This window comes from Colobus angolensis, unplaced genomic scaffold (genome assembly GCF_000951035.1).
Source record: "Colobus angolensis palliatus isolate OR3802 unplaced genomic scaffold, Cang.pa_1.0 Scaffold44, whole genome shotgun sequence".
Lineage (NCBI taxonomy): Eukaryota > Metazoa > Chordata > Mammalia > Primates > Cercopithecidae > Colobus > Colobus angolensis.
The window spans coordinates 2456812-2475144 of NW_012117821.1; the positions used below are offsets into that span (position 1 = coordinate 2456812).

The 18333-nt window shown below is 59.0% G+C and overlaps 1 protein-coding gene across 2 annotated transcripts in view; it reads left to right on the forward strand.

The window, feature by feature from the left end:
* The window catches only part of NACC2 (NACC family member 2, BEN and BTB (POZ) domain containing), a 46950-nt gene extending 32642 nt beyond the window's left edge, over positions 1–14308 (forward strand). For both annotated transcript variants that reach the window (XM_011957304.1, XM_011957303.1), the window contains 4 exons: positions 9022–9186; positions 11397–11502; positions 12374–12471; positions 13623–14308. In XM_011957304.1, coding sequence (XP_011812694.1) covers positions 9022–9186; positions 11397–11502; positions 12374–12471; positions 13623–14131 — 878 coding nt within the window. In that variant the 3' untranslated portion in view covers positions 14132–14308. The remainder of the gene's footprint in view (positions 1–9021; positions 9187–11396; positions 11503–12373; positions 12472–13622) is intronic.
* The last annotated feature ends 4025 nt before the right edge of the window (positions 14309–18333 follow it).

Here is an 18333-nt window from a genome sequence, read left to right on the forward strand (position 1 = left end):
CTCTGTCCCCACACACTGTCCTCACACACACACTCTGTCCTCACACACACTCTGTCCCCACACACTGTCCTCACACACACACTCTGTCCTCACACGCACTCTGTCCTCACATACACACTCTGTCCCCACATACACACTCTGTCCCCACACACTGTCCCCACATACGCACTCTGTCCCCACATACACCCACTGTCCTCACACACACACTCTGTCACCACATACACACTGTCCCCACACATACTCTGTCCCCACACACACTCTGTCCTCACATACACACTCTGTCCCCACACACTGTCCTCACACACTGTCCCCACATACGCACTCTGTCCCCACATACACCCACTGTCCTCACACACACACTCTGTCACCACATACACACTGTCCCCACACACACTCTGTCCCCACACACACTGTCCTCACACACACTCTGTCCCCGCACACACACTCTGTCCCCACACACACTGTCCTCACACACACTGTCCTCACACACACTCTGTCTGTCCCCACACACACTGTCCTCACACACACTGTCCTCACACACACTCTGTCCCCGCACACACACTCTGTCCCCACACACACACTGTCGTCACACGCACTCTGTCCTCACACACACACACACACACACTGTTTTCCCACACTGTCCCCACACACACACACTGTCCTCACACAGTCTGTTCTCACATACACACTCCTCACACACACACTCCCCACAGACACTCCCCACACATACACTCCACACACACACTCACCTCACACACACTCCCCACTCTCCCCACACACACTCTGTCCCCACACACTCTCCCCACACACACACTCCCCACACACACTCTGTCCCCACACACACACTGTCCCCACACACGCACTCTGTCCCCACACACGCACTCTGTCCCCACACACGCACACTGTCCTCACACAATCCGTCTTCACACACACACAGTCTCCCGGAGGAACGCACAGCTGGCACACATCCTGGGCGCTTCCTCCATGTGTGATGCATGTGCACGTGTGTGTCGGGGGCTGTGCATTCGTGTGGTTGGGGGCATGCACCTGTGTGTGGCATTGGGTACACACTTGTGTGGTGTGGGTGCCGTCCCATGCGTTGCCCTTCGTGTGTCCTTAGTGTCCTGGTCGTCATTCTCAGCACACACGCACCCTGCTAGTGTCTTCACAGTGACCCGCACCTTGTGCTGTGGTAAGTGGGATTGGTTCAACCCGTGCCCATGGCTGGACAATCTCTTGCAAAGGCAGGGCGGGCTGCCTGCTGTCTCAAGGGCATCCTTGGGCAAGTCTGAGAAATTCGTGGATGGCTGTAGAGCAGGAAAGTGATGCCATCAGATCAGCCATAAAAATCTTCACTGGGATCCCTGTTGGAGGCTTAGACCACTTGGGGACTTCTTGAGTCTCCAGGACCAGGCTTGGTGCTATCAGGAGTGGGTGCTGGGATTTGCAGGAGATACAATGGCAGCACCTGCCAGGCCTGGAGGGAGCCTCAGCTCTAGGGAGGGCACTGGCCAGGGGTATAGGTGGGGCAGGATAGGGGCCAGGTTTGACGGGACTGTTGAGCCGGTCACGGAGAAGCCCAGAGGGCCCCAGTCATTCGGGAGGATCCCACATGCTCCGAGAGCTGAGCAGGCCCAGGATCCCTGGCTGCAGGATCGTGCCGGCCCCTCACATCAGGTGTAAGCCCCTAGCGGTGCCAGTGAGGATTCCACCTCTTACCGGTCCCCACATCTTCCCTGTAGCTGCACCATGAGCGTGGGCACAGGGACTCAAGACTGACTTATTCGCTCTTGTTGCCCAGGCTGGAGTGCAGTGGCGCAATCTTGGCTCACTGCAACCTCCACCTCCTGGGTTCAGGCGATTCTCCTGCCTCAGCCTTCCTGAGTACCTGGAATTACAGGCATGCGCCACCACGCCCAGCTAATTTTGTATTTTTAGTAGAGACGGGGTTTCTCCATGTTGGTCAGGCTGGTCTCGAACTCCCAACCTCAGATGATCCACCCTCCCAAAGTGCTGGGGTTACAGGTGTGAGCCACCCTGCCCAGCCAAGCGAGCCCCTTTCTATCCGGGTTCCCAGGAGACCAAGAGAGGCCGGGATGTGGGCACGGGTCCTCCCTCCCTCCCTCCTTCCTGACGTGAATGTCACTCTCCGCCTTCATTTTTCTTCCTCCTGGCGTTCCCGGCTGGACTTTTCCGCATTTCCCCATGTCTCAGCAGCCACGAAACAGGCTGTGTCTCACAGGCACGGTGTGGCATGGCATTGCGTGGTAATTGGTGATGGTTTTGCCTTCCCAGTTATGGCATGATGTGGTTAAATTGGTAGTCCCTTTGCCCTGTGGCACATGAGAGAATGGTGTACCTTATAACTGCGGCCTCTGTGTTTCCACCAAGTACAGTGTTGAAGTCATTTCCGGTCTTTCTGGAGGATGACAGAGGCACCGCACCAGCCAGCCCTGGTAGTCGATGGGGCCTGTGTGTTAAGCGCATGCTGTGTGCCAGACCCTGGGGACACTGACCAGTAGGGTGAGCCCCCTCACTGCCAGAAGCGCTGGGCCCAGAACAGGTTCACTGGCCAGGAGGCAGCCAGCTGGGACCACGGACCCACGCCCAAAGCTGGGTGGAAGAGGCAACAGCAGGGAGGGCAGGTCTCCCCGAGCTTCAGTGACCGCACTCAATGCCACGTCTGCACCACATGGCCCCACAGCCGGCCCTGGGCTCTGGCCATCAGGAGGCACCTGGGCAGGGAGCTGGGAAGCAAGTTGTGGTCCCGGCCTGGCTGGGCGTTGGGCAGGAGGGTGTTGAGTCCACACCTGTGTGTTTTTGGGGGTGGGACACACCCCACATGGAGTGTGGGGTCATCTCCCCGAGGCCCACTGCATGTGGGGCACCCGTTACCAAATCGCCCGGGCCTGGTCACCCATCTGTGGTGCCCCCACATTGCCCCTCACCATTTCCACCTGGGTCCCTGTGCACCTGTTCTGCGCCTGATGCCACCAGGTTCACCAGTGTTGCCAGAGCTGGTCTCTGCCGAACCAGCAGCTGCAGAGGTAGTGCAGGGCGTGTGCCAGGTCAGCCTCCAGATATGTGAGCAGAGGCCGCCTCAAGTCGTGCAGGCTGCCCCTCTGGGGACAGGTGTGTAGCCTGACCTTTCCTGATTCACAGTGGCTCCCTCGCCAAACCCCTCCATGCTACCCTTGAGGCCTGTCCACACCCCAACCCCGGTTGGTGACCACCAATCTGTTCCTGTCCCTCAGGTTTTGTCCCCTGGAAAATGTCATACAAATGGGATCACCAGTATGTAACCGTTTGACGTCTTCTGTGTAATGGCGCGATTGGAGATCCATCCAGGTTGTGTGCCAATCATTTATTCCTTTTCACAGCCAACCAGTAACGTGTCATGTGGATGGTTCACAGTGCCTTGGTCTGCGTGCCCGTTGCAGGACATCCAGGCTGTGTCTAGCCTGGGGCATTCGAGAATAGAGATGGGATAAGCGTTCCTGTGCAGGCTGTCTTTGGAGATAAATTCCCATTTTTCTTGGGCAAATACCTAAAAGTATAATTGCCGTGTCATAAGTGTATGTTGAACTTGATAAGAAGCCACCAAGCAGTTTTCCAGAGTGGCCGTGCCACTTTGCACTCTCCCCAGTGAGGTCAGGACGTCTCGGCTGCCCCACATCCTCGCCAGCACTTGGCGGTGCTGGTCTTTTTACGTTTTGCTGCACTGGGAGGTGGGACCACATCGTGACTTGATTTGCGTTTCTCCAGTGGCTAAGGATGCTGAGCGTCTTTTCATGTGCTAATTTCCATCTGTGAGTCCCCTGGGGAAGAGTCTGTTCAAATATTTTGCCCATTCTTGAAACTGGATTGTTTGTTTTTAACTGTTGAGTATTGAGATGTCTTTATATTTTTTAGATACAAGTCCTTTGTCAGATATGTGATGTGCAGGTATCTTCCTCTAGTCTGTAGCTGGCTTGTCTTTTTATCTTCATTCAGTGATGAGAAGTTTTTCATTTTGATGAATTCTGGCTCGTCAATCATTTCCACTGTGGATGATGCTTCAGGGGTCATGTCTGAGGCTTTAGCTTAACCTAAGATCATGAAGACCTTCTGTAGTCTTCGTGTAGGGTGCGAGGCTGAGACGGAGGATGGTTTGGGTGCCGTGCGTGTGTGCGGACCACCCGTTGCTCGAGCCCCGTGTGTGGAGGCCGCTGCCTTCTCCGTTGAATGGCTGGTGCACCTTTGCCAGAAACCAGTCGAGTGTGGCCGCGTGGGTCTGTTTATGGGTCTCCTATTCTGTGCCATTGACCTGTCTGTCCACTTTCCTGAACCACACAGGCTTAATGACTGTGGCTTTACAGGAAGTCTTAAAATCAGTGTGATTCAGCACTGCTTCTGTCTGTTTGCATTTAAGTTGCATGTTTCTATATCATCAAGGATTAGGGGTTCATTTTCTTGTTCTGCATTTTAACAAATGGCATATACTTTTTTTGTTTTTGTTTTTGTTTTTTTTTTGATACAGAGTCTCGCTCTGTCACCCAGTCTGGAGTGCGGTGGCACGATCACGGCTCACTGCAAGCTCCGCCTCCCGGGTTCACGCCATTCTCCTGCCTCAGCCTCCCCAGTAGCTGGGACTACAGGCGCCCGCCACCGCGCCCGGCTAATTTTTTGTGTTTTTTTAGTAGACACGGAGTTTCACCGCGTTAGCCAGGATGGTGTCGATCTCCTGACCTCGTGATTCGCCCACCTCGGCTTCCCAAAGTGTTGGGATTACAGGTGCGAACCACCGCGCCCAGCCCCCAAAGTGCTGGGATTGCAGGCGTGAGCCACCATGCCTGGCCTAACAAATGGCATATACTTTTAGGGAGTGGGCCTCCCCACCTCCCTCCTATCCCCGCCAAGGCTCTGCTGGGCTCCACCAGGCGGCTCTGCCACCCACCGACTGCCGCCCACATCTACACGGACTCCCCTGGTGGGGCTGCCTGTGTGGTCTCTGATGGTGTCACCTGGGCGAGTCCCCAGTGACACACTGCTTTGGGGATGGGAACAGGGCTCGCCATCTGGGACGTCCTGCCGTGGCGTTGGCCCGTGGACAGGGGTCTCCGGGTGTTTTGCCTGGGGAGGGTGTGAGGCTCCTCAGAACCCAGTCAGTGACCCCCAAGGAGTTGAGAAAAGTCATGGCAAGGCCAGTGACACCCGATTTCTCTCCAGACCTGCACGGCCCCCTCCTTCCAACGTTCGTTCGTTCTTTCTGAGCGTTGTTATTGTGGTAAAGTGGACATAAGATGGGCCATTGCAGTGATTTTTACGTGCGCGGTTCAGTGGTGCTAAGCGCGTTCCCACTGTTGTGTGAGCATCACTGCCGTCGGCTCCAGAACTCCCATCTTCCCCAGATGAACCTCTTGTCCCCATGAAACGGTCCTTCCCCGTTCCCCCACCCAGCCCTGCACCCACCCTCTTTCCCGCTTCCGTGGACCTGACAACTCTGGGGGCTGCCTACGAGTGGAGTCCAGGGATTGTCCCTCTGTGTCTGGCCACTTCCTGAGGCTGGTGTCCTCCAGGCTCAGCCACCCTGTCCCAGGCTCCCCTGGTGTCGCCCGGGGAAGCAGGAGGACCTGGAAGGCACAGTGGGAGCTCCTTCTCGGTCCCTGAAGGCCCCAACCCCGCGTCCCGGGCTGCATTTGTCCTTGTGTTTACTTCGCCCTGTGTGGTCCAGGGAGGCTGCCCACCTGCCCACCCTCAGTAGCTGGGCCCTGCTGCCCGGGAGGCTGCTGCTCCGAGCCCTCCCGTTGTGACCCTGGCACACCTTCCATGCGGGGGGAGCTGTTGCTCACCTCCATGCAGTTGGCTCGTTGCACTTCCCAGCTCTTCCCAGATGTCACCATGCCGAGAGGTTTGGAGGGCACCGTCCTGGCACCTGAGTTTCTTCACAGGGCTGTCGAGGGTAAAGGTGGCAGTTCTGCTACGGCGGCCAGTCCTGGGGTGACAGGAGGCCACGGATCCCCCAGTACCCAAGACCCAGGCTCAGGAGGGACCTCGGTGTGACTGGCAGGGGCCTCTTCCTGCTCACAAGCCCATCAAGGGGCCTCCCGCCACTCTGGGAACCCAGCTCTGACCCTGACTCACCGGGTCTCTGCGTGGCCCACCCGGGGGCCAGCTGGGATGAGCCGTCCTGTCTCTGCCGTGAACAAGTCTCTCTGTGGGTTCTCTTTTAAAGCCCAGTTGTAACTTGGACCTTGAAGCTCAGTTCCTGCGGAGGGGGAGTTGGGAGTCGGGAAGGTGGAGGCTACGTGAAGACATTTGAGGCACCTTTGCAGTTGAGCTTCGACTCGGTGCGGGGTATTTTTAGCCAGCAGCAGCATCCAGTGCACGGCAAGGCAGAAATAGAAGAGGTTTTTTTGGCCGTTCCGATGCTGACAGTCTCTGGCTCTTGGGGAGTCGGGCAGGGGTTGGGGAGGGGCGGGCGTGCCGAGAACAAACCACTTCTGCTGTTTAGAAAAACATCTCAGGATGAGGTGGTTGTGGATGGGGAATTATTTCTGTTGGTGAACTCTTTATGTAAATGCCACGCACCGCGCTGCTCCTCTGCGTGTGTAATCACAGCAGGCTGCACCGGGGGTGGGGGTGCGTAATTATGTTTTAAAATACCACCCGGGTTGTTTTGCTGTGTTCCCTGAGCACCCGGGTAATTCTGGGCTTATCCTGCAGTGCTCTGCCACCCCTGGGAAATGCTGCCTGACCGCTGTAGCGGCCGGGCAGGGGCTGGCACCCACCTTTGAGGCCCCCTTTCTGGCCTCTGTTCTGCCGCAGCCTCCGCTTGGGTGTCCCTGGGCCTTGGGTGGCTCCCCCTCCTCCCTGGGACTGACAGGTGCAGTGTGCACCGCGCTCATCCTGGGCGAGTGGTTCCCTGGGGAGGGAGTGTCGGGGTGACTCCAGGGTGGGTGATTTCAGACCCCGCGTGGTTCTCAGGAGTGGAACCCACTGCCTTCAGTGGGGCACCCGCTGTAGATTTGGGACGTGGGGTCCTCAGTAACCAAGGTTTCAGCCCCCCAGGACTGGGTGGCCTGACCCTCCCTGACAGGCGCTGGGTGCAAAGGTGACTCCAGCTGACTCCGGGACCCTCCCTGCCTCCTGTCCTCCTGAGGCTGCTCCCCAGCAGCCCCCTTGGCAGCCCCCACACCCCGAGGCTCAGCCACTCCTGCAGAGTTTTTCTGTGACTCTCCAAAGTGAGGGTCGTGGTTTGGAGAGACGGGGAACAGGGACAGCATGGCCAGGCGCACCTGCCTCTGAGCATCCTGGTGCAGCTGCTGGTGGGCTCTGCATGGAGCTGCCTGCCCTGAGCCTGCTGGACACATAGGTTCCACCCCGCTGCTCCCTCTGCACACCTGGGACCAGCAGGTCCTGCAAGCTGCCCCCCCCACCCCCCACCGGGGGAATTCCCATCTCACTGAGGCTGCCGAAGGGACCCTGCCCTGCCCTTGGCAAGCAAGGTGCAGCCCTAGGTGGCCTGAGGGACTTTCCCACCTGCAGACTGCCCTCGCGCAATTGGGCAGGTGGAGGCTGTGCCATGGGGCCTTCCCTGCAGGCCTTGCAGCTTGGTGGGGTGTGCAGGAGCCCAGGGCAGTGGGATTCCCTAGTGAAGGCAGCTGATTGGGGAGGTGGCCCTCTCAGGGCCTTGTCTTTTGTGCTGGGACACAGGAATGAGGCAGGCGGCGCTCCGCCCTCACCTGGGCAGGGTGGCTGTGTGGGCAGCCTGCCAGGCTGGGGTGTGAGGAGTGCCAGACTGGTGTCCACGGTGGCATTTGAGTACTGGGGGTCCGCTCAGGGGAGCTGATCTTCACCCTGGAACCCTGCTGGGTTTGTGAGGACCCCTGTGTGAGGGTGGGCCCTGTGAGGCTTCCTGGGACTCAGGGTGGCGGGGGGAGGGGGCAACAGGGAAGTGGGGGCCCGTGGGGAAAATGGAGCCCCAGGCATTGCTGGGCAGGATCTGGGGCCAGGGCTGTGTTTCCTCGGCCCCACATGCCTGGTGCATGCTGGGTGTCCAGCAGGTGGTTGTCAGATGAGGGGTCTCGGCCCTGGCCCTCTGTGAACACTCTGGAGGGACTCTGTGATCCTGGCAGCAGAGAGTTCCGCCCGAGGACCCCGGGGTGGCACCATGGGCTGTGTGGCCCAAGAGCCTCTGAGGGGCCCATCTGTGACGCATGGTGCCATCGGGGTCACGCTACGCAGCTGCAGGTCCCGAGGTTGCAGGGTCCCTGGCCATTGTCTGCCCCAGCAGTGGTTTGTCAGGAACAGTCCCAGATAGCAGGAGGGCTGCCCCTAGTGTTGGCACATCTGCTGGGCTGGCTGTTGACAGGTGTTTATGGAGCTGCTCCTCATCGGGCCAGCGCGGTCCCAGGGCCGTGTTCTTGGATGCACTGAGTCCCCATGTCCTTGCCCATGAGTCGGGTGGCCGTGCCCCACTGCCCCTTGCTGGGAGCTGCTGGGAGAAGAGTTGGGGGCCACAGTACCTGTCACCCTTGTCCAGCTACCTGCCTCTCCTCCACCCGGCAGTTTTTATGGCCCCAGAGGTGGCTGCCCTGCTGGCCCCGCCAAGCCATCCTCCATCCTCTATCCTCTGTCCTGTCTCATACTGTATTCTCCCTTGGGGCCCTGAGCACTGAGCTGTCATTCCTGCCTGGCCAGCAGGCTCGGCATAGCACCCTCCCAGGAGCCAACCCTCGGCAGCTCATTCCCTGGGCCTGGGCGGGCATCGCTTGCCTCACGTCTTCTGCTCACTCGTTCACAGGGGCTTCACTGTGAGGGCAAGGCCAGGTGGGCAAGAGGGCACCAAGTAGGGATGGGGCAGGTTGAAGCCAGTCTGACCCAGGCCAGCAGGAGAGCGGCACAGAGTGGCCTGACCTGGGCCCATGGAGGCAGAGTGGGTCTAACCCAGGCCCCAGGGAGCATGGAGGGCAGGTGGGCAGGCACAGAGCAGCCCAGCCCCCCAGATGCCCACCTGACCAGGTTGTTCTGGGCCTGCAGTGCAAGAGAAGCCTGAGCCAGTGCCACTGGAGAGCCGCTCCTGCGTCCTTATCCGCCGCGACCTCGTGGCCCTGCCTGCCAGCCTCATCAGCCAGATCGGATACCGCTGCCATCCCAAGCTGTACTCGGAGGGGGACCCCGGAGAAAAGCTGGAGCTGGTGGCAGGTGAGGCTGCCTCCCACCCATCTATTGTATGCAAATGTCCTCACTCATTCATTTATTATTTCTTTTTTGCAGCGCTCTGAACAATGTACTCATCACCAATCAGTCAAAAAAAAATCTTAAATTTCCTGTAATTTCCTTTTAGAAGAATGTGTCATTAAGAGAAGTTATTCAATTGAATTAATTTAGCATTTTAATTGAATCCCCTGGGCTGGTCGCACTCCTGATTGGCAGGGGCTGCAGTCACAATGTGTTTTAATTTGGGTCACAGATAAAACCATGTCACATATGGTTGCCAGCCCTCCCGCACCCCGAGGGGCCAGTTGCAGCCTTTGGGGGTAACGGCCAGGTTCTGAGTGGTAGCTGCTGTCAAGGCGGGATCCTTCTGGCAGAACAAACACGTCCGAGTCCAGAAGCCCATGGGGGCCAGGCCTCGCTCAGGAATATTTACCTTTTGTGTTGGATTCCTGTGGCGTCATAGCGCCTTGTAGATTTTTACAACCGTTCAAGGAGAAGATGAGGCAGGCTGAAGCCAGTCTGACCTGTGCCATGGGCATCTTCTTTGGTGACTATTGGGCCATTTTCCGGGGATTTCTTCCTGGTTTTCCAGGAAGCCCCACGCTTGGGCCCTTAGGCGCTTTCCTTGGCCACAGCCTGAGCAGTTCTGCCCCAGCCCTGTCCTGTTCCTGTCCACCCCCAAAGGCCACACGTTGGGCAGCATGTCAGGGTCCTCCTTTCCCAGCAGGACAAGTGCCTCAAGTGTGCGCCGCCGCCTAAGGGTTGCCAGTGGCCTGGGCTGCACCTGGCGGTGTTGGGCTGCCCTGGCCAGGAGGGATAAGGGCCCACCTTGCTGTGCCCTGAGCCCTCACCCTGCCCCGGCACTGCTTCTGGATGGGGAGCGCAGTGCTGGGCTGCCAGGGCTGGGTGGGCCCCTGGGGTTGGGCTCTGGGGCACAGGTGCCCACGTGGGCCCTGGTGCTTCACATTGGTGTGGTCCTGGGAAGACACTCTCTGTCACCCCAGCCTCCAGCAGCTGTGGCCTGTGTTTGGGGTGTGGGGCTTCAGGTTTATGAGCTCCTCGGGAGAGTTCCTCCAGCCCAGACCCTGGCAGGAAGGGCCTGTGAGAGCAGTGGGTCAGGAGACGGGCCATGGCAGGAAGAGGCCATGGGCACTACAGGCTCCTGGAAGCAGGCACACCTGGACATCAGCATCCTTCAGGACGTGGCATCTTGTGGTCATTGAGATTGGCTGTCCCCAGAAAGCGGTCCCTCCCCGTTGTTCCCAGCGGGGTCAGTCCTGCTGCTGGTTCATGCCCTCGCTCACCCAGACCCTAGTGGGACACCTGGGGTGTGGTCAAGTTTCTGAGGGTAAATAGCACAGCGTGGACCTCCCTGGCCACGCCGCTGCCCCAGCTGGTTTCCCCCTTCACACATACTCAGAGGAGGTCAGTGCTGGGCCCTGCAAAGCTCCAGCCATACCCTCCAGTCAGGGGATTCCGTCTCCCTCATCGTTGCTTGAGGCGCTTTGGTATCTGGGACGGAGCAGAAAGGCAAAGACCTGCGTGTTTCCCAAACCCAGGGCCAGAGCCAGCCCTTCAGAGCGTTCCCACAGGCCAGGTGCGGTGCCCCACTCCTGTAATCCCAGCACTCTGGGAGGCCGAAGTGGGAAGATTGCTTGAGGCCAGGTGTTCAGGACCAGCCTGGGCAACATAGGGAGACTTCATCAAAATTAACTGGGCATGGTGGTGGCACCTGTGGTCCCAGCTACTCAAGAGGCTGAGGTGGCAGGACCACTGGAGCCCAGGAGGTCGAGGCTACAGTAAGCTGTGACTGCACCACTGCTCTCCAGCCTGGGCAACAGAGCAAGATCACGTCTCTAAACAGCAACAAAGCATATTCCCAGGGAGGGAGCTGAGCCCGGGGGGCGCAGCATAGCGGGGAGAGCTTGGAGTTTGGGGCTCATTGGGGAGGGTGGGGGACTCTGTGGCTTTCCCCACCCCCTGCTTAGTTCCATGTGTGATTTGGGACCTGCTGGGGTTGGCCTTGGCCGTGGCCTCTCCTGGTGACCAGCAGGTGGAACCTCAAATTGCTCCTCCCAAAAAAATCCTGGAGGCCTCCGGCTCGTCCCCACCCTCCCCCTCACCCCTCTGTGCGCCTCTTCGGAACCTAGTGGCCTGGGAAGGCCATGAGCCCTTTTTCTTTTTGGCGGCCACAGGCTCTGGGGTCTACATCACACGCGGCCAGCTGATGAACTGCCACCTCTGCGCAGGGGTGAAGCACAAGGTCTTGCTGCGGAGGCTCCTGGCCACCTTCTTTGACAGGTAGGTCAGGGCAGGGGTGCTGGAGGGCACAGTGGAGCTGCGGAGGGTTCTGGCTCCTTGAGCTGTGAGCTGTCTGATTGTCCAGGGTTGTGGCATTGAAAGTCCCCTCGCACTCCTGACTTTAGCCGTGGCCTGTCAGCGCCAGGATGGTGGAGAGGCTCCCGGGGAGGGAGGGGCTGTCTTCCATGGCCTTTCTCAAAGGGCCTTATGGATGCAACCCCCACAACAAAAACAAAGCTAGGCCGGGCGCGGTGGCTCAAGCCTGTAATCCCAGCACTTTGGGAGGCCGAGGCAGGCGGATCACGAGGTCAGCAGATCGAGACCATTCTGGCTAACACGGTGAAACCCCGTCTCTACTAAAAACTACAAAAAAAACTAGCCAGGCAAGGTGGCAGGCGCCTGTAATCCCAGCTACTCGGGAGGCTGAGGCAGGAGAATGATGTAAACCCGGGAGGCGGAGCTTGCAGTGAGCTGAGACCCGGCCACTGTCACTCCAGCCTGGGCGACCGAGCCAGACTCCGTCTCAAAAAAAAAAAAAAGCAAAGAGCCACAATTACTCTGTTGTCAGATGGGCTGACAGAACCTTCCCGAGGACACAGCAACTCCCTCAGATGCCCCCAGAGTCCCTGAGGACAAGGCTTGGGTCACCTTGCAGCCCCGTCACCTGGTCATCTTCTCAGACCAGATGCTTTTCCTTTGTATTGTCCCTTAGAGGGTGGCTGGGCTGGCTGCTGCCACTGGACCACGAGCTGGGACACATGCAAACCAGCCAAGGGTGAGGCCAAGTGGCCTCCCAGCAGGGCATTCACACGGGCGGGTCGCCTCCAGGTCCCCTCTCCGTCGTCCTCACCCTTTCTGGTCCCTCCACCAGGAACACACTGGCCAACAGCTGTGGGACTGGCATCCGCTCGTCCACCAGCGACCCCAGCCGGAAGCCGCTGGACAGCCGGGTCCTGAACGCTGTGAAACGTAAGAGCCTGGGGTCTCCCGGGTGGGGGGCTGGGGCTGAGGCTGGGTTCGGATCCCAGCCTGAGGAGGACTGGGTGGGCCCCGGGGGTGCTCCCGGCCACCTGCAGCTTCCGTCCCCGGGGGCCGAGCGCGGTTGGATTGAGGGAACGACAGGAGAAAAGAGCAGCTCTCAGAAGCCAGGTCTCGAGGTGTTAACGTTCTTGGTAGGTTTCCAAGTGTGATGAATTCAGCTGCGAAACTATTTTAATATGTGAAATAGATCTAATTTTCCTTTTTGAACAAAACCCCTTATTTACATTTTGCGGTTATTTTGAGCCTTTGCCATCTGTTCGGCCGGCTTCTGCCTCCCGCTCTTGGGCGTGTGGGGGCGGAGCCCGGTCCATCTCCGGGGCAGACCGCCGCCTCCCCCGGTCCGCACCCCAGATGTGGAAGATGCTGACTGCTGCCGGCTCACACCAGGTGGCCAAGAGCACAGCCTCCTGTGGCCCTCAGCCCAAGAAGCACTATCTTGTTTTCTTCCTTAAAAAAAAAAAAAAAAAACCTGTGAGGCAAATTCTGTTTTAGAGCAAAAAGGGGCCTTTGCATCCAGGAATTACAGTCCCAAAGCGTAGGGTGGCAGCCGGCGCTCTGGGAAGATTCTGGGAGGCACCAAGGTGGACGCGGCCCCTGGGACCTGCCTCTGGGTTTGATGCCATTGGGAGGAATGGCCCGGCCTTGGCCTGGGTTCCTGCTGGAGACAGGGAGGCGAGGGTTGCTGAAGTGATGGCTTCTGTCACTCCCCTCCTCCAGGCTGGGACTGGGACGGGGAGGGGTCTTGTTATTCCTGAGAGGGGGACCCTCTGACCAGTTCCCGTTAGCCAGTGGGGCTAGGGAAGCCTGGAGAGATTAAAAACAGGCCTGAGCCTCACAGCTGGCGGACAGCCAAGGCTGCTGGGCCTGACCAGGCCAGAGACTGTTCCAGAGGAATGGGGTGGGGAGGCCTCCCAGGCCACGCAGTGAGAAAGGTGACCTCTGGTCTTCTGGCTGAGCCCAGGAGAGCCCCAGGAGTGGCCAGGGAGGCTCATTCAGGGCATCATGGTTCCGTGGCCTTGGGGAGGGGCGGGCCCTCCCGGCAGGCAGGTGGCTGAGCTCACGCCACCCCGTCCTCACAGTGTACTGTCAGAACTTCGCCCCCAGCTTCAAGGAGAGCGAGATGAACGTGATCGCCGCGGACATGTGCACCAACGCCCGCCGCGTTCGCAAGCGCTGGCTGCCCAAGATCAAGTCCATGCTGCCGGAGGGCGTGGAGATGTACCGCACGGTCATGGGCTCCTCGGCGGCCAATGTGCCCCTTGACCCCGAGTTCCCGCCCGCCGCGGCACAGGTGTTCGAGCAGCGCATCTATGCCGAGCGGCGGAGCGACGCGGCCACCATCGTGGCTCTGAGAACTGACGCCGTGAATGTTGACCTGAGCACCGCCACCAACCCCGCCTTCGACGCCGGGGAGGAGGTGGACGGGGCCGGCTCGGTCATCCAGGAGGTGGCCGCCCCCGAGCCACTGCCCGCCGATGGCCAGAGCCCCCCACAGCCCTTTGAGCAGGGCGGGGGCAGCCCCAGCAGGCCCCAGACGCCCGCGGCCGCGGCCCGGAGGCCGGAGGGCACCTATGCAGGGACTTTGTAAGCGGAGCTGGGTGGCTGCGCGAGAGGGACCGAGTACTAGAGCTGCTTGCATGCGTTACTAATACAAACAAATGTGATCAAGCCACTTACCTACTGAACTGCTACTGTTGCCTGAGAAAAATGTGATTTTTATTCTGCTTGTATTTAAAATTGATGAAGGAAACAAATGCATTCATTATACTGTAAACAATTAGGCCACTGGCAGCCTCCTGTGAGGAAGCTCCCAGGGCTCCCTTTTGATATTCACAAGGTCAGTCTCCAAGTGTAGCTTCCCTCCCCCTTCTCGGGGAGGGTGGGAGGCCGCCAGGCCCCTGGTGCCCAGCCCTGCCCCTTCCTCCCCACCCTTCCTGCACCTTCTGCCCGGAAGGCAAAGCAGGGGCGGTGGCCTGTGGTTGGGGGGGGGCGGGGGGGGCTGGGGTGTGCGTCACTGACCCTTCCTTCCTTACCCGTGGAACCGTCTGGGGTAATGGGGCAGGGCTCAGGCCCCAGGGCCCTAACTCCTCGTTTTTCCTTCTTTCTGAGACTCGGGGCCAGGCCCACCAGGCCTCCCACCTGTGTGGGGTGTGTGCACGAGTGTGTGTGTGTGTGTGTGCGCGAGTGCGTGTGCAGGGGGCGTGGCAAGGGGGGCAGTGATGGCTGTGGCTCACCCTTCAGGGGGTGGTGAAAAGGGTACTTTATTCTGCCCCCTCACCCCATCCTTGTTGTGCCCAGTCTGTCTCGGCTCTGCAGCCCCTCGGTCCCCTGACCCCCAGGGCACCGCTGACCCCGCCTGGCCTCCCACTGTCCTGCCCGGGCCCACTGTGGGACGTGCACAGCTGATGGAGCCCACGCCGCCCTCTGCCGCCTCAGCCACTTTGGGATTATGCTTGTCTTGTTTTTTTTAGGTTTTGTTGTAATTTAGATCTATTTCATGTATGGTTTGGAAACTTTCAGACTCAATAGAGCAAAAACTTTGGGTGGGATGGTGTACCTGTCCCCGGCCCACCATGACTTGGGGCGGGTCATCTGTGGCAGTCAGGGTGCACCCCCTGCCCCCCGCCCAGGGCCAGGGACCACTCGTCTCCCACTGGGGGAAAAAGGGGGTCCCGGATGGGCGACCAGTATGTGTGAAGCTGAGCTCAGGGTCCGACCTGGGGAGGGGGGCTCCGCTCAGGCAGGAGGCAGCGGCCAGGGCTGGGCCAGGGCGAGAGTGGGTCCTCCCAGTGCTGGGCTCCCCGTCTGCCTTGGGGGTGTGCATGGATGGAGGCTGCAGGCAGGAGGTGGCCAAGACAGGTCTGGGCTGCGGCAGTTGGAGGTGTGGGCACTGGTAGGGGACAGAGGGTTAGGGATGCATGTTGGGGGCCAGAGACAGTGGAGGAAAGGCCCATGGAAGATGGGGCTGGTAGGTTTTGAGGCTGGAGTGCTTCCTTTGAAATTTAATTACTATTTTTTAAGTGGTGGGGGTCACAGACCGTGTGAAGTCCTATGTGAAGTGCTGGTGTGGCCACCTACCCAGGTGCCTCTCCCTTTTGTTTTGGGGGCCTGGGCCCTTGTCCAGGGGCAGCCCTCCTTCTGAAGTGTGGCCAGAAGAACCCCCCATCCCAAGACTTGAAATGTCTGTTGCTCACCTCTGTCCCTCCAGAACTCGGCTTCCCCATCTGCGTGTGTGCAAAACAAGGGCAGCGCTGTACCCGTCAGCACCCCCTCCCATGTGCACACAGGCCGGTGAGCGGTGGCCGACCAGCACAGCCCGCTCCCCCAACCTCCACAACCCGTCAAGTGGAGCCCGCCCCCGCTAGGGGAGGACCATGTGCTGCACCCTGGCTTGGGGACCTACAAGGTGTGGGTTAGACGCATTCCCACTGGGTGACCCCTTTTTGCCCCACAGCCCACCCCTGTGGCAAGGCCCTGGGAGCCCTCCCGAGGGGCCGCCTCTATAGACTGCACTCAGCCGCCTGGGCTTCCTCCAGCCAGGCCCAGCACGTGCCTGCCCTCTAGAAAACTACGTTGCTTTCCAGGAGGAGGTGGGGGACCATGGGCAGACACTATGGACACTAACCTCGGCCCCTCCACCCGTTCCTCAGGGCCCAAGGCCTGCATTCCTAGGGCCGGAGGTGGATCAGTGGTGCAGAGGTATCTGGACCTCCTGCTGAACTCAGAAACGCCCAGCCTAGAGGGAGCCTCTCTCTGCCTCTTCCTCCCCTGTCTTGGGCCCAGGTGGGGTTGGAGCCCCCATGGGGCCCACTGGGAACCTGGACCAAACCTTCCTTGGAGCTGGGAGGAAGCGGGGACAGGTAGGTGAGGTTGAGCTGCACTTCAGTTCCCTCTGGAGTTTCCTGCCTCTGCCCCACACCCAAATTTGCACTTTAATTTGACCATCCCTGGGGGCCTGGCTGCTGACAGAAGGGCTCTCTCCGCCCTCCACTCCAAAGTGGGTGCCCCCCACCCTTGGCCGGGACAGGGAGGGAGCCGCTGGCCACTGCCGGAGGTGGTGGCTGCACAGAGGACGCCTGACTGCTGCTCAGGCCTGCACAATGTCCCGTGGCCCCTTCCTCACTCGTTTGTAATCGCCGTCTGTTCTGTTGTTCTGGGTAAGGAAGGCAAGAGCTATAGGTAAAACTTAAATAATAATAATTTAATGTGAATGGGTTCTGAGCTCTCCCTGCGCCCCGGGCGGGCCAGGCTGAGCATTTTGCACTAATGTGTCCCACGGTGGGCGTGAGTCGGGAGTGTCTGCGGACGTGCGTGGCTGCTGAGCGGACCTGCCGTGTGCTCCCTCCGCGTCCTGAATGTACCATGGGGCGGGGGCGGCGGCCCGGGCTCGGAGGGGCCTTCCAGAGTGCCTTAGCATCCTTTGATCATTTTTCCCAAGGAAACCAATTAAGAAAGCCGGACCCTTCCCTCCTTTGTTTACAAGATGACTAATTCCAGAATCCGGGGTTGTCCTGTCCTGTGAGTGTGACCCTGACTCATCCAGACCCTGTAGAGAGAGAGACGAGCCACTCAGTATTTATGAGCTGTCCGCACCTTTATCCCTAAGCCTGACTATTAGCAATACGCATATCCTATATAGAATCTATTACAGAGCTACGTTATCTCCGCACCTTTTAAGGAGGACAGAAGGGACTGGACTGTGTTGGAGCTGCCGCCTGGCAGGTGGTGGGCCTGATACCTAGCCGCCTCTCCTGCCCTGCCCTCCTCTTCCCCAAGGGGATGGGCCCAGGAGGCAGCTGGTTTGCATGCAGAGGTCCAGGAGGGACCGGAGGTGTGACAGATACTGTGAGCCCGGCAGGCCGCGCCTGGCTGGGTGCCTCGGTACTTGAATTCTGTCTCGTTTTCCGCACTGTGTCTGCCCACCCGAGTTCTCTGTCGTCACTTAACTTTGCATTGGATTTGGTTATTGTACTTTGCCCCTGAATGTGGATGAAGCTGTGGGCGAGAGGCCAGCAGGACCCGCCTGAGTGTCCCGGTGTTGGCGACTGTGGGTCAGGGCTCCTAGAAGGTGGGAGCCGGCTGCCTGGCCTCCTTTCTCCTCCAGGAAGAGTCACTCTTTGGCATTTGTGTTTGCCAGGAGGAAGGCGGATGGTAGGGACAGAGGGCTGGTCGGCCCTCGGGGCTGGAGCCCTCTGAGGGGACTCGAGTGCCTGACCCTGGCCTGTCCTCATTCGACAGCTGGAGCTGTAAGCACTGGCCCAGTCCCCCCACCCCACCCAGCCATGTACTGCCTGGGTTCCCCTCAGAAGGGAAATGTGTATGGAAACATTTTGGCAGCAAGTGGAAAAAGGTGTATGGCCCATGAACCAACTGAAAACTCCAAGAAATCTCTGTCTGCCTCTGCCAGCAGCGAGTCCTAGACAGAATCGAGAACTCGTAGCTGTCCTCAGCTGTAACTACTGTTTCAGAATGTTGCTGCTGCATAAATTTGTCATGTCAGCCAGCCGGCTCCGGCTCCGTGTACGAGTGAGTGTGTCTGTGTGTGCGCGCGCGTGCGTGTCACCACCGGAGCATTTAGGGCTTGGTACAAGATGTTTCTAAAATGGCAAAGGTTTTTCATGTTTGTTTGTTTTGTTTCTTTGGAAAAAGAAAAAGAAAGGAAAATTATGCAGAATCGAAAGCATTCAGATTGGACGACCTGCTCGTATTCCGATCAGTCGCTTCCATTGTTAGCATCGTACACATGATTGTGATTTTTATGTCAAAAGAAGCCAAAACTTGCAATACTAT